Source organism: Cinclus cinclus, chromosome 18, assembly GCF_963662255.1.
Source record: "Cinclus cinclus chromosome 18, bCinCin1.1, whole genome shotgun sequence".
NCBI lineage: Eukaryota > Metazoa > Chordata > Aves > Passeriformes > Cinclidae > Cinclus > Cinclus cinclus.
Window position 1 is genome coordinate 667,514 of NC_085063.1, and position 15,226 is coordinate 682,739.

The window sequence follows — 15,226 nt, forward strand, 5'->3', positions numbered from 1 at the left end:
CTAGGCAAGGGCTGAAACTGTGCTTCTGTAAGCTCCTTTATCTCCTAGGCCAATTTTTCCATTAATGATTGTCCTGGTTTGATTGACAGATTGTCCTGGTTTATCAACGATTGTGAGAGAGATGGTGACTACTGACTTGTGATCAGAATCCAAATTTACTGTGAGCTACATACCTTTATATAACATTTTAAGGAAGACTAGTAATTTTTTACTACATTCATTGAGTTAAACATCACACAAACTTTACATTTCTACTTAGTTCAGTCTTCTTTCTTGTCACCAGTCTTGATCCAATTTTCTTGTAATCTTCAAAGCTCTGTCTGCTCTTGCCAAGATGTCTTGGTTATCAAACTGCATATGCTGATTAAATCCACAGTACTCTCTGTCTTAGCTTCCACACTGGTTTAAAAGACAGCCATCTGCCAAGAAGGCTGTAAATCTTCCTTGAATGGAAAGCCTCCTTCCTCCAAATTATAACTTGAAATTACAGGGCTTCCAGGCGAAGATATGGGAAAAGGAATAACAGTTCTTTACTGGAATACACACACACACACATATACAAGAGCAAACAAACAACAAAAACAAGGACAACCCCCCAAACCAGTAAGAGACTCGTCCCACCCATTAAGTAGTTCTCCTGTTTCTGTAGTTATGGCCATGACCAGCAGAGGGCGCTGAAGGCTCACATCTAAGGCAGAATGGCTGAAGTGACTCTTCCATGGCTCCAGGGGGTGCTGTTGGCTCAGGAGGCTTCAGGGGCCACCACTGCAAGCTCTGAGCCAGCCCCAGGGCTAACAGTAGCCTCAGGGAGAGAGAGAACGTGGGGCTCTGATTTTCCTCACCTGTCTGTTGCAGTATTCTGGTGATGGCAGCTCTGGTGAGGTTCCAGTCAAACAGCAGCTGGGGCGTCCCTCTCTCCAGAGAGAAAGAGAATAGGTGGGGTGGTCCAGTTTCACCTGAAGCTCCCATGCAGATGGTGAGTGTCTTCCTGGCAATGAGTGTTGAAAAGCCCCCATCAACCAGCAGCTGCTGCAAGCAACAGGCTCACCAATGGGCGGCAAGGAGAATTCTGAAGCAGTGCTGGGTCCAAAACCAAAAACTTGTTCTTCCCTCAGCAAGCCAGTGCCCAACCACGCTCTCCCTCCCTGTAAACTTCCAAGAATGGCAAGGTCACTTGCCAGTTCTTTTGTATCTCAAATGCCCATCATTTATTCCCCATGGCCGTCAACTGCCCTCTCCTCTCCACATCCTCCTTTTCAGGTAATAAATGGGAGAAATTTCACCAAACAGCCCCCCCCAAACCAATAACATTTTCCACTCTGAATTTCTTCCCATACCAACATTACATCAAACTTTGACTTTTAAACTATATACATGCATGTATTACCCTTTATTATATATATACATATATGCAGATATGGATACAAGCATAATGTCTTGGGCTATTCACCCCAAAACAAGGTCCCCTTAAGATATACATCGTGTTTCTCCATCTTTCTGCATCACCTACCAAGTGCAACCCGGTCCCTGAGCAAAGACAACCCCAGATAGGTCTTTGCTCAAGGCAGAATTAATCCAAACAGTCTTTCCTAGCATACTTCTTATGCACCACCAGAAACTTGTACCCATTTTCTGCACACAGGGGTTTGGATTGGGCTTGGCCAGCTCAGGTGGTGGAACCTCTGGTATTTACCATGCAGCCTTTGCTAAATGCAGCTCCCACTAATTGAAGGTCCCACACCCTTATAACAGTTCTCTACTATATATCAAACAGAAGCGACAAGAAACAAGAAGAGAAAACAGTAAGAGGAGTTTTCCACCCGGGGAGCCCCACTTTCCCCTTTGGTGCAGTTACAGCCACAGCCGGCAGAGGGCGCGGGCAGGCCCCCCCCCAGTGAGGTAGGGCGGGGCGATGACTCCCCGTGGCCAGCAGGGGGCGCTCCGACGCGAGCCCCGCACCCTCCCCAGGTGTGCTGGAGTCTCAGGTCAGGGGCAGAAGGGAAATTGCAGCCTTTGTAAATTCACGGGCAGCAACCAGCCTCAGCACCATCGCGGGCAGTGGGAAGGAAATGGAGAGGACAGGCAGATTGGATCAAGCAGCAATGGATCTCAGTATCACCCGCTGGCAGCCAGCAGAAACGCTGAAGGCAGGCAGATGGGATTCTAGAGCCGAAGTTCAACATAGCAATATTCCTGGCTAGATAAACACACACACCCCAACACCCCCACGGCCGCTCCTCCGATCCCCCCCACCAGAAGGGAATAGGCAGCCCCAGCCCTGGCCCCACCCTCTGCCCACTGAGGAAGGCTCTGAGTCTTCCTCAGGTGTCCTTCTGATGAAGGTCAACAGTCTTAACCAGTCTGCCCTTTTCGCCTTTCTTTCCGAAGCATGCGCACTCCTTCATTGGTTGGTTCAGCGTTTTCAACAGGTTTTCCTCCTGTTATCTGAACAAGGTGGATTCTGTTTCTATTATCTTAAATCAGCTACAGCACATCCTCCTTCTTAGGCTTCTGCTGACTCTTAATACTTAACTCATGCATACCTGAGTTAACTACTGCTCAACTCCTTTCAGCGAGGGCTCTGCTCCCAGCTCCTGTGGCCCCGAGCCGGATGCCGATGAAGCCCCGGCCCAGCTGGGCTATGCGGCAGGGCAGCACCGCGGCTCCCCGAGCAGCAGCCGGCCCTGTGCCCCCTCTAGAGCCCGGCGCCAGCGGCTGCTGGCCGCCTCTCAGGGCTGTGCGAGCAGGGGAGGCCAGTGCTGGCCTCAGGGAGCGCCCGGCCAAGGGGCTGAGCCTGCACCAACTGCACCCTCCTGGCGCTCTCCCCAGCTGGCAGAGGACAGGAGCCGAGCAGCCGAGCACCTGCGGCACGCCCTGCTGTACCTGGACAGCCCGCAGGAGTCCCTGCGACAGGCGGCCATCAGCTTCATCGGTGAGCCATCAGCCCGGGCTCCCTCCCCACCACGCCCAGCGCAGCTCACCCCCAGACCCGGCTGCCGCCCCAGCAGCGCCATCCGAAGCCGGCGCCGTGGAGCCCCGGCTGAGCCTCGGGGCTGCTGCCTCCCTCTCGCAGCCGTGTCCTTGGGCGTTAGTATGCGGCAAGGGGCGGGGCTGAGCCCTGCCGGGGGCACGAGGGCCTGTGGCCACAGGGCTGGCAGCGCCGCGGGCAGGGAGCTGTGCCGCTGGGGCAGCGACAGGCTCTGTGTTCTCAGGGATGGCCGGGCAGCACATCAGGGGAAACAAGCGAGAGCTCCAGTACATCTGCCAGGGTGAGTGAGGGCAGCGGGCTGTCATTCCTGCCCTCCGGGGGGAGCTGCAATCCCTGCCCCGGCTGCCGAGGGCTCTGCTCCCTGTGCGGACCAGGGCTGCGGTGGCCAGAGCAGCCACAGACATGTCTGGGGCACGTGCGGCAATAGTGTCCAGTAGCTTTGGGCTGATCCCCTTGCTCCCTGCTCCCTCCTGGCCGTGGCCAGAGCCCCCTGGGATGGCCCCGGCACGGAGGTCTCCTCGGGTCTCCGGAGATGCGGGATCTGACCGTGGCTCTGTTCCTCTCTCTTGCAGCCCTTGAACACAAGGCAGAGGACATCAGCCCTGGCATCGGAAGCCAGGCTCTCGAAACAGCCTATCTCCTGTGGGCAGTAGAGAGAGCTTCGGGCTCCATCTTGCAGAAGCTGCAACATCAGTTTTGCAGGGCATGCAAGAAATAGCCTTGTCTGTGGGGCCGTGGCTGGCTCTGCTGCTGCAGCTCTGAGGAGAGCTGAGTGGAGAGGCGCCCTGTGAGCTGGGACCACCTGAGCCAGCAGGCATTTTCCTTTTCTCTACAATTTTTCTTTCCTTATTTCTCGTTTTTCTTTAGGACATAAATATAGCATGTGTTCAAATACCCAGACTCCCAGGAGCTTTCTTTTGGTGTCCAGTGTCTGCAGGGGACAGGGAAGACAGGGAAAAGGGTACTTGTGCTTAGGACCATATGGGACACAGTAGTTAAGGGGTATTGCTAAGAGCCCACACACATCGCAGTCTTTTCTTGCTGATAAGAAATGAGTTACAGTCATACCCCCAGGAAGGTTTATCCAGACCTCTGTACTCTCATTTTGAAAACAAAGACCAATTCATCCTTGTAGTGCATTGGTGTCACAGTAAGGATTCTGCCAATGATCTGATAATGCCATGTCAGTTGTCATTGACTGTGCTGTTGAGAGCATGAGGATGTCCCTTGCAGAGAAATGCACTGAAGTTTACAGAGAACTGTAGGAGCTCAGTGAGAGTAGGAGGAAGGAGGTCTCTGCCCAAAGTCCTGGCAGGGGCTGATGGTCAGAGGGGACAGAGGAACTGTCTGCGTTGCCTGCTTCCATCCTTACAGCCCCTCTAGTTACACAGCGTGTCCCAAATGGAACCAGGGTTTGTCATTCCTATCTAGAATAGGACGCGAAAAAAAGAAAAAAACTCAGAACCCAGAGTGAACTTGCAGGGCTGAAGCAGCAGAGTGAACATCTTCTAGCTGCTGGTACTTTCCAGTGCGTACCTGGCTGAGAAAAGGCTCCAAAGCGCCAAACTGTTCAGGGGCAGAACTGGCTGCCTGCAGCAAGCAATACCCTCCCTGCAAGCAGTCCGAATTGCCAGGGAACAGCAGAAAGCTATGATTTGGCCTGGCAGGAGGGAAAGACTCCTGCAGACTGTGAGAGATAGGGCTGGCTGTGCAGGTATCGGGTCCTGCTGATCCTGATGTGATGGAAGTGTCCTGCGAAATGGGGTGCAGTGGGAAGGAGACTGGTGAAGTTCGCGGCTGAGCTTGATCCGCCGCCCGGTACCTCTGATACATAGCAGTTCATCTGGGAAGGTCTTCCACCACCCAGAGCTAGCAAATTTGTGCACGACATAGCCCTCATTCCCTGAGGAATATCCCCGCTCACTGCCTCTCCAGCTGTCCTGCTGCCGGCAGCTGCCATCACATTCTCTCCGGAACATGGTCACACCGAAGAAGAGCTTTTCTTAAGAAAACTTTGCATATTCCACGCTTTGCAACACGCCGACAGGTCACGGCGACCTGCGGCCGCACTCCCCGGGGGGCAGCTCCGAGCCGAGTGGCAGAGGAAGCGGCGGATACCGCTGCCCGCCTTCCCTTTCCCTTCCCTTTCCTCTTTTCCCGGTCCCCTTCCCCTTCCGGGCAACCGCGCAGCCGCAGCCGCGGCACCGCGGCCGGAGCGCTCGGAGCCCCGCCGGTGCCAAGCCGGGCCGGGCCCCGCCGGGGCCATGGCACGCTGCCCGCGCCGAACGCTGGGCGCGGCGGGGCCGCTGCTGCCGCTGCTCTGCGCGCTGCTCCGCGCCGCCGCCGACACCAGCACCGGCCGGGTAGGTCCGCGAGCGGGGCCGGTCGGGGCCGCGGCTGCCACCGGCGTCCCGGGGCTGCGACGTGCGCTGGGTGTCTCGAGGTGGGCCGGAAAGCCGGCCGGGCAGCGGTTCCTCCGCCAGAAGCCTTCCATCATCTCCTGTGGGGCCGGGCTGAGATCGGGTGTGCGGGCGCAGCATGTCCGGCCGCGCCTCGGCAAGTTGGGACCGGCGGAGAAGCAGACGTGCCCCTCCTGTGTGATCATAAGCATCAGTCTCCGGGGGCAGCTTCTCGGAGTGTCCGTGTGGCCGTCGTGTGGTGCCCGGTTCCCGCTGCCGTCTCCGGGTGCGGCCGGGAGGGAAGGGGGCACGCGAGGGCAGCCCCACTCCGAGCTGTTTTGGTTACTGTGCTCTGCCCTCGCTGCTCGACGGCAGCTAATGTTGGTTATAATGGAGTGTTCCAGCATTATTGTGCTTGTCAGAGACCAAGGCAGGAGTAGCAAATGGTCTTGGAGCAGTTTTGCAGCTTGTCTTTGCCTGAAGCCCTTGGTGATGCCCGTGTTTAGCATCGCTGTATGTGCCCTTTGGCATGCCCAGTTCATGCTGTCGGGTTGTTTCCCTACCCCACCCGGAGCACTGCCCCTGGCTCTGGCGCTCCCACCACGAGACCAGCGAGGAGCTGCTGGCACAAGGCCAGAGGAGGCCACCGAGACGCTCCGAGGGCTGGAGCTCCAGTGCTTGGAGCCAGGCTGGGAGAGCTGGGGGTGTTCTCCAGAAGAAGAGAAGGCTCCAGGGAGACCTCAGAGCCCCTGCCAGTCCTAAAGGGGCTCCAAGAGAGCTGGAGAGGGACTGGGAACAAGGGCCTGGAGTGACAGGTCAAGGAGAATGGCTTCCCACTGCCAGAGGGCAGGGTTAAATGGAATATTGAGAAGAAATTCTTCCCTGTGGGGATCATGAGGCCCTGGCACAATTGCCCAGAGAAGTTGTGGCTGCCACAATTGCCCAGAGAAGTTGTGGCTGCCTGGAAGTATCCCAGGCCGGGTTAGAGCGACCAACCTGGAAGTAGTGGAAGATGTACCTGCCCATGGCAGGGGAGTGGAATAAGATGGGCTTGAACCTTCCTATGATTCTTTCTCCTGCTTTGGAAGCAAGGCCCTTCTCTCTCCCTGATGGCTTCTGGCATCTTCTTCTTGCCATAAAGAAACAGGGATTGTTCTTCCACTTATGCTTCTGACTTGAGCACTTTTCCTGATGCTGTGCTATGTTAAGAGGGAACAAGCATCTTCTCTCACTCTTCCCTGAGTGATTATGCTGTCAGTGGGAGAACAGGTCATGCAGATGATTTATTGGTGCTTATGTGGTGAGAACTGTCCTGTGGGTCAGATGGATTGGGAAAAAGCTGATGGGATATATGTTGGTCTCATAATAATCCTAGTCTAAGAATTGAATCAGTAAGAAGAGTAAAGCACTAGGGGGTGTGCATGAAAAGTTATGGGAAAAAGTTTTTATTCTATTATTATTACTTAATATTTTGGTTTCTCCTCATATCAAAGTAAGGAAGGGGAAGAGAGGAGAGGAAAAAAATATCCTGAATACTTGTATATTTTTGAAAATGCTGTCCTTAGTATTTTGACAAGTTTGATACACGGTTTTATCTAAGGCTGCATTTTAGGGTGGAGGCAGGGGAAAGAGACAGAGCTCCTTGAGGAGAGTTGGCTGTTTTCCTGTTTGTGTTGCTGGTATTAGCTATTGGTTGAGGAAACACCCACCTAATCAGGGTCTTCAGACTTTCTGAGTGTGTTTTTTTTTGGTTGTTCAATTTTCTTCATGTGTTTTTCAGTTTTGGGGGGGTTTTGTTGTTGTTTGTATGTTTGTTTGGGTACACTTGGGTTTTTTTAGAATTACTCCTGTGCTCACTGCAAGTGCAAAGCTGAACTCATGTTTTCCAGTATTTCTCAAGGCTGTTAAGCTGTTCTCTTGGAATGATGGTCCAGGGACAGCAATGGGTAGTGAGCAGTGGGCTCTTGGGAGCTTGCTGCTGTGGCAACTGAGGAGTCTCATGATGGCAAGGGGACAGGGTGCACTGGAACAAGAACAAAGCTTCTTGAGCATTTCTGGTGTTCCAAAGACCTAAGTCACCCCAGTTTCTCAATAGGGATGATGTTCATTTTTAATTGACAGGTCTGCCTTGCCATGTCAGGACAGGTGATGGGTTTTCAGCCCTTCCTAGGAATCAGCTAATATTACCAAACCTAACCAAAAAAGAGAGATGGTTGAATTTTTTGGGCTAGTTTGTCACTTTTTCTTTTGAGAAAATGTTCTGAAGTGTTGTATTGAAAACTTACTGTGGTATCTTACCATCTGTTTCTTTCTTTTTCAGGGTTGGTTAAAAACTTATGGCTACTTACTTCCATCTGACAGCCAAATGTCTCCCTTTCAGTCAGGAAAAGCTGTGCAGTCTGCAGTTGCCACTATGCAACAGTTTTATGGAATCCCAGTAACAGGAGTTTTGGACCAGACAACTATTGAGTAAGATTAATATAGGCTATTTTTGTCTTTCTCTTTCTTAATGTGTTGTCGTATTTCCTGGGTAATTATTCCAGGTGCAAGAAGTCCTCAAAAGGGATAGATTTGCCTGACTGTACCAGAGAAGTCTTGATTATGAAAAGGTGTCTTTAACAAAAACCTGTGGACAATTCCACTTTTCTTTTTGCCAACAGTATTTTTTGTGAGTGTGAGGAGAAGGTCTTGTTACTGTTGTCCTTTGAACACAGATCCCCATTGATGATGCACAATCAAAGTGTGAATCCTGTGAGCTTCTGAAAGTGGAGGACATCAAGGGTTTAATTTATTTTCATCTCTGTCTGAATTTAGGTTAAAATTTTGGCTCCAGAAATTGCTTCTGATCTATTTCTTAACTACCTGGATTTGTGTATTTCCATAGATGCTGTTTGTGGAGATCCATAGTTTGAACTGAAGTGAGTAGTCTGATGACTGTAGTCAAGGCTGCTTAGCTGCCCATGGTTGCCATTTGTTGGACAGATGTTCTCTGGTGTATGTTGACCATTTGCTGTTGTTTGTGATCACAATTTTGGTAGCTCAGAAGCATTGGTGTAAATCACTGGAGCTGGAGGGACTTTGTTTTTTAGTCTTCTCTTCAATGTGGGCTGCAAAGGGTGGTGTGGAAGTGGTTCCTTGTCTAGTTGTGTAGTGGCTGGATCCATCTGCTGTTGGTCTGGGGAGCATCTGCTAACTAAAGCAGAATGCAGAGGAGGCCTTCCTAAGGTTTTCTGGGGAAAAATGCATCTCATGGTGATCAAAAAGAGAAAGCCCAGTGGAACTTGCTTAGGCCCTGCCTGGTTGTCCCTTGCCCTTGCTACATTAGCAGACTCTTTCAGAGCATTCTCTGCCTGGCTCTTCATCTGTCCTTATAGGGCACACTGCTGGCAAAAGGGACATGGTAGCACAAAAGAAAGGGCCACAAAGTAACCAAATAATGTAAAGAACAAATGGGTTTGTTTTTATGCCTTCCAGACTGCAAGAGGGAGAAATAGATGAAATTAGTGTATTGGGGGGGGGGGGGGGGGGGAATGGGAATCATCCTGGGCTGGGACTACCTCTCCAGTGAACGTAATGTTCTCTCCTTTAGCTCACAGGAAGTGCCCCTTGTTCTCTATTGAGGGACAGAGAAAATCCTGTTTGCTTTTCGGATGAGTTGAAAACAAAATGCTTTTTAAAGGGGGGGCATTTTCCATCTGAGATCTGTCTGCCATTAAAAACACAGTTTGTAGGTGAATGCTGAACAGCCCATCGAGCAAAGCTCTGAGTGTGCAGTTGGTGTGTAGAAGCTTGGATTTGGGATTGTGATGATTTGGAAGGGAATGGGTAAAGAAGAGGCTATGATATTGAGGTGCTGTTTTGGAAAGTTAAGGAGCTGCTTCTGCTGCCTTGTGGGAGACAAGGAAAAGGAGCTAACTGCATGTGGGAGTACCTGCTTTAGTAAGTAAATGTTTTTCTGAAGGAAAGGAAGGAGTTGCCCACATTTTAGTGAATTTGTATTTATCGGCAGGGCTTGATCAGTGCATGAACACCCAAAGGCTGATGAGTGAAAAACCCAGATGGTTCCCTCTTCTGAAACTCTAGTCTCTAAAAGCTTGAGACCTGAGCTGCAGCCAAGCACTAGTATGCTTCAGAGGCATGTTGGGTTGCTCTGCCTCCATCTGTCCTGAGTCAGTGGGTCCATATGTTGTATGGAGGGTGGAATTTGCCTAAAATTTGCATGAACAGAAAAAAAGGTCCAGATTGCTGTTAGCAGTGAGCCTGTCGTTTGAGCTGGAGGGGCATCTGCCTGGGCTGTGTTGGTCTGTCACTTCCTCAGGCCTGGTACTGGAAGCTGAGCAGAAGGAAGAGAGGCAAGGCAGGTTGCCTCCAAGGGCTCTGAATTACTCGAGCATTTACTAAGCCATTGTTTCAGTCTGTGTTAGGAGTTTTGAGATTGCAATTAGGAATTTTTCTGTCATTCCCATCAGTGTAATAAGTTCTGTCTCTTTAAAGTGACTTTAAGAATCAGAGTTATTTATACTTAATGTGGAAGCCTGAAGTTTCTCATCTCCATTCCCACATACCCTCAAATCTGGAACTTGTTTGGTTCCCAAGCATGTGGAAGCCACCATGCAGGTGCTGCTAGTGGGAGATGGGAAGAAACACCACCACTGGTGATGCTTTTTGGTACCCAGAAGGAAGGTTGGGTAGGAATATGTAGTTTCCTGTAAAGAGAGCATGGAAAACACATTTAACATCCTCCTCAGACCCTGCAGCTGATGATGCCTCAGCAAATTTTGTGTCTGCCTGCAGCTGGTGGGCTGAACTGTGGTTTTTCTGAGGAGCTGGGCAAGGATACAGTCCTGGAGCATGCTGAAGAGAAGGCATGCTAGTGCTGAACATAAGTGGTGATTTGTCTTTGTCATCGTCAATCACGTGGCCTTGGAAGGAACCAAGAAATTATCTTCCTTGTGTTGGAAGTTTCTTGAGCTTTGTCTTGAGCCTGTTGTGCTGGTCTCTCACCTTGGGGTGCACCACAGCTGTTTAAAGATACCACTGCCACCAGCTCAAGAGTAGAGGATTGAGAGTGACAGCTCCCTCTCTTTATGGGAGACTTGTGAAGGGTTTGGAGCCTGAGCTGGGGAAACCAGCTGTATCTGCACAAGAACTGGATGTCACTGCTTTTGGAAATCGCTTGTTTTCTGATGCCAAACAGCTGGAGGAATGCAAGTCTGTGCCTCAAGAGTGCCAGGTATAAATTTTGATGATCCACTGTTACTGGTATTCCCATTTAAAAATTAAAGAGTATCGTTAGTATCTGAATATATATACTCATATATCTATATATCTATATCTATATCTATATGAGTATATATGAATATATATACTCATATATACTCATAAGTATCTGAATCTTGCTTCAAGTAATTGTCTTTTGTTGTTTCTGATGTGATGATTTCCCCTGGAACACAGAGAGAGTTACCCAGACTGCTCAGTAGAGAATGACTGTCATAAAGCTCAGCTTCAGATGAGTAACAGCAGCAAGCTACAGCTTTATGGATATTTTGCCACACACCTGCCCTGCTGAGAGGAGGAGAGATGGATGGATTTGTACCCTGGTCCCTGTGATTAGACCAGGATCCTTACTTCCAAGGGTCTGGGAATCAGGGAATCAGATGAACATTCTCAGCTTGACATTACTTCAGGCTGATGACAGCTCGGGTACTGCTGAGCTCCAGCCAGGTAGCTGGGCTCTGTTACTTGGCTTCAGACAGGCAGCAGCTGAGCTCTGGAACAAACTGTGGGGGTTCAGACTGGCCTAAGTGAAATGGAGTTTTTATATAATGTTTAAAAACTATATAAAGAGGAGTTAGGGGCCATGCGCAGCATGAGTCTCAGCAGCTCTACCTTGGGAGTTTGGCTCAAGAAGTCCTTGAAGCCTCAGGTGTCAGTATTGCAGCTTCCTCTGGAACAGCCCCATGCCCTGTGCCTGTTCCTGGAGCTGGCAGAGGGTCAGGGAATTTGACTGTTGGAGAGAATTAACTTTCTGGAGGGTCTCTGTGCAGTTCTGGCTTTGATAAAAATGGGCTGAGCTGTGTGGGAGTGAATTCCTGTGGCCAGCTGGGCATAGGGTAAGTGTTGTGAACTTGGCAAGGTGTTCTTGCAGGAAACAGATGCTGAGGTGTGAGGTCCTGCTGATGTGTCAGCACTGCCCTGGACAGCCGCAGTGACTTCTCCACACATGCAGGCTGGTTTGGTAGTACTGCTCTGTTAATTTTTTGTCTTGTAGATGATACTAGTAAGGATAAAACAGTCATTTTCTGACTGTAGTCAGGGCCTGATGATGGTGATGTTCAGAGTACTGGAGTTCCCATGAAGCTCAAGAGGTGAAAACCTGATTCACACTATGGCTTGTGTAAGATTATGATAAAAACATTGTGTTGTAACATGATTGGAACTAAAAAAAAAAAAACCAACTGAAAATTCAGGAAATATCTGGGAGAATACAGGTGACAGTAAGCTTGAGGTCTCTCTAGGAAAGTGCTAGAAGTAATGCAAAGGAGCACAAATAAAGTGCTCTTGGAGAAACAGTGTGTTCAGGTTGAATTTATATTTCTGAAAGCAAATCTTAGATGTACTGCTTTTCTTTGAAGGTGGCAGCAGTTGTGTGGGCAAGACAGATCCAATTTCCACAGGTTGCCTGGATTTCTGAAAGATGTACAGTGCTGATAAATGTGAGGTGATGTAATGGGAAGATCTGTGCTGGCTCTGTATACACAGCTTGGGTTCTTGTCAGGTACAGTGCAATGTGTGTAACAGATCTAATTTGCTCTGTTCTTAGTGGGGAGATGATGACTGATGACTGCACTGAAATTTATAAGAAGCAACCAGAATTACATATAGGAAGTGGAATCAGGGAATGGCTGCATGGCTGCCTGAATTGGGAGCAGGTGTTTGTGTTCTGAAAGAATTTTCTGGTGAGGCACAGTATCTGTTTGTCTGGTTGGTTTTAATTTAGAAGGTGTCCTGGCAAAAAGTTTTGTAAACGATCTACTGGTGATGGGAGACTCCCTTCCTGAGAGTCTGGGGCTAATATTTTTTGGTGAATAACATGTTCATTGTTTAGGCACAAGCGGGGACTACTTGCCATTGGCTGGCTGCAGTTGATGGAGAAATGTCTACATTTTGAACGTCAAAAGTTGTCCCCTGGGTGGCCAAGGATGTGGGAGAATCATTACTGAGGAGGGGGAAGAGAATTTGGTGTCCTATGAGAAATGGGCCAGGACTCGCTAGAATGCTTTTCTTGTGTTTAATGAAGCAGTGGCATGTCCTGCAAAGTGTCCTTAAGGGCTTTGTGTCACTTGCCTTTGCCATCAGAGTGAGTGGATCAAATGCATGAAATGCCTGAAGAATTCCAGTGGCTGAGGCAGTTCCAGTCTGCTTAGGGGGAGGCCATGGCCAGAGACTGCTTGCCTTATTGCTGGGCTCTGCTCTCCTGTCCTGGGATGCACTGCAAAACCTTAAAGGATGGGACCTCTGGAGACCAGTACCTGTAGTTCCTCAGTCTCTGTTCTTGTCTCCTTCTTCCCCAGCTGCCACATGCAGTGATGGGCAGATTTGTTCCTCCATAAGCCACCTGTAGCTTCTCTGGAGCGTGCCCACATGAGCAAATATGTTTTGAAAAGCATTGTATTTCTCACTGGCTCTCTGTCAGAGAATCATTGAGGTTGGAAGGAATGTCTTGAGTTCATCTACTCCACCCCTCTGCTAAAACAGGGACATCTAGAGCGGGTTGCTCAGGACCATTTCCAGTTGGGTTTTGAATATTTCCAAGGATAGAGATACTGCCACCCAAGCCGCTGTAAGAAAGAAACAAAAGATCTGTCTAGGCTGGAGGTCAAGGAGGTGGGGAAGGAGAGTGGACTTCTCTGATAATACTGCCTGGATCCCTGTGCAAGGGACAGCATGTTTTGCTCTTCCAGTTCACTTGGCGTTAGAGACTAGAGTTTCCTGCATCATGAGTGACATCAAGAGTCAGGGGTTATGGGGAGAACCTAATGGAATTTGGTTTGTGTGACCCAGAGACTGGAGGGATCTGTTCTGGTGGTTCCAGATGAAAGCCTAAGTTATTATCTGGGAGGGTTGAGTTTGCACTTGTTCAGTTTTACTTAGTGAGGTATGAACTGGATTTTTTTTCAGTGGCACAGGACCACTTTACCAAATGTAGAGAGGATCCAGTAGGTGATAAGTGAGGTGATAGGGCACACCTACCTGTGATTTTGATTTGGGTCTCTTGTGGCATTATCATCATTAAGCTTTTGTCAAGCATAGGGTCTACCTGATCTGGAATCTGTGTTTCCACATGGAAAAATGAAGCCATTTTGGTGAGCTGAGGGGTGTGGATTGACAGCAGAGGTGGGTAGCACAGGCCTGTGCAGAGGATGAGCCTCCCAGAGGGAGGACTGAACCCTTCTTGGGGTCAGCAATGGCCGTATCTCAGAGATCTTCCAGTCACCCCTTGAGTTCTTTGGAATCTCTTTTCCAGACTCTTTCTGTAGCTTGTTTGTTTGTTTGTTTGTTTGTTTGTTTGTTTGTTTGTTTGTTTTTGTGTTTTTGTGGGTTTTTTGGTTTTTTGTCCTTTACTTGCAGGTGGATGAAGAAGCCTAGATGTGGAGTTCCAGATCATCCCCACCTACATCGCAGCCGGAGGAAAAAGCGGTATGCACTCACTGGCCAGAAGTGGAGACAGAAGCACATAACCTACAGGTACAGCCCCTTCCATGCCCCTTTTTGATGTGGGAAAAAATGGTCTGTACTAGTTTGGCATGCAGAATTTGTAAGTACTTTTATACTCAAACTGGATGCTCCCTGTAATGTCTGGTCCAAGCTTTCATTCTCAGAATGTGGTGGAGGAGAATGCTGTCAGAACAATGGAGAGTCTGTTATCAATTACAATAAAGGCACCTATATTGCAAACATCAGATGTGCAATTTTGGCAGAAAAATCTTAGTGAAAGGTCCTTTTTCTTCTTTTAGAAATCTAAGGCTCTGGCCTTTAGATCATGTGCCACCTTTAACAAACCATTAAAGCAGAAGGAACATCACTGTTTGGGGACGAGATGCTTTCTCCTTCTACTGATTTGTAATACTTAGTTTTGTAGAGGTTTTACTTATGCTCCTGTAGTAGAGCCCTTGCTTTTATCCAGACTTAGTCCAGCTTACAGCAGCTGGGGTGGGCTACAGGTGTCCAGGGAGTGTTGCAGAGGGGCAGTTGTTTCCCAGAGAGTCAGTCAGGCTGTGAGTTTCTGAAAGACAATTGAAAGACAATGGAGGTTTCTGGCAATAGGAATGTCACTTCAAATTAAGATTAACCCACCCTCTAGTTGAAATTAACAACCTTTTAAATTTTTGGAGGGGGAAAGGAGTTTGCAAATGAGTGAAAATTAGAGATGTAGTCATTAAGGAGAAGATCTGGGTAATAATAAGACAGAAAGTCTGCAGTGAAGAGGTAGAAATGTGATTGACTGGCATGGGGAAAATGCCAGAATGTGTAGGAAAGGATATGATGGTGTGAGGGGAAAGAGGATCAGGGACTGAGGCCCTCTGTCACTTCTGCCAAGAATTCTGAGAAAGGAGGAGGATGCTTCAAGTGACCATGAGGGACTGCAGAGACTGGGAGGAGGGACTTGTTCTGGGGACTAGTTCAAAGCTTCTACCAGTAATCATTATCTTAACTCAAATTGTAAAGGGACACCTGTATACCAAGGTCTGAGAATCAGATCTTTCTTCTAAATTTTTCTGGACTCTAGGGGAAAGTGGTATGGAATCATATAGATAAAATATGTATTAAGCAGATG

General features: G+C 49.1%; 1 protein-coding gene and 2 long non-coding RNA genes across 3 annotated transcripts in view; 2 read left to right on the forward strand and 1 right to left on the reverse strand.

Moving 5' to 3' along the window:
* Positions 1-201: 201 nt before the first annotated feature.
* LOC134051268 (uncharacterized) lies at positions 202-3,083 on the reverse strand. The gene is made up of 2 exons (XR_009933769.1): positions 2,982-3,083; positions 202-988 (listed from the first exon to the last, which is right to left on the reverse strand). It is a non-coding gene; the product is annotated as an uncharacterized LOC134051268 (long non-coding RNA).
* A 62-nt stretch (positions 3,084-3,145) lies between these two features.
* LOC134051446 (uncharacterized) lies at positions 3,146-3,889 on the forward strand. The gene is made up of 2 exons (XR_009933783.1): positions 3,146-3,269; positions 3,562-3,889. It is a non-coding gene; the product is annotated as an uncharacterized LOC134051446 (long non-coding RNA).
* A 1,308-nt stretch (positions 3,890-5,197) lies between these two features.
* Positions 5,198-15,226, forward strand: part of MMP24 (matrix metallopeptidase 24) — a 42,150-nt gene continuing 32,121 nt past the window's right edge. Inside the window, exons 1-3 of the mRNA XM_062505183.1 lie at positions 5,198-5,352; positions 7,709-7,857; positions 14,020-14,136. Of these exons, the coding sequence (XP_062361167.1) occupies positions 5,254-5,352; positions 7,709-7,857; positions 14,020-14,136 (365 nt within the window). The 5' untranslated portion in view covers positions 5,198-5,253. The remainder of the gene's footprint in view (positions 5,353-7,708; positions 7,858-14,019; positions 14,137-15,226) is intronic.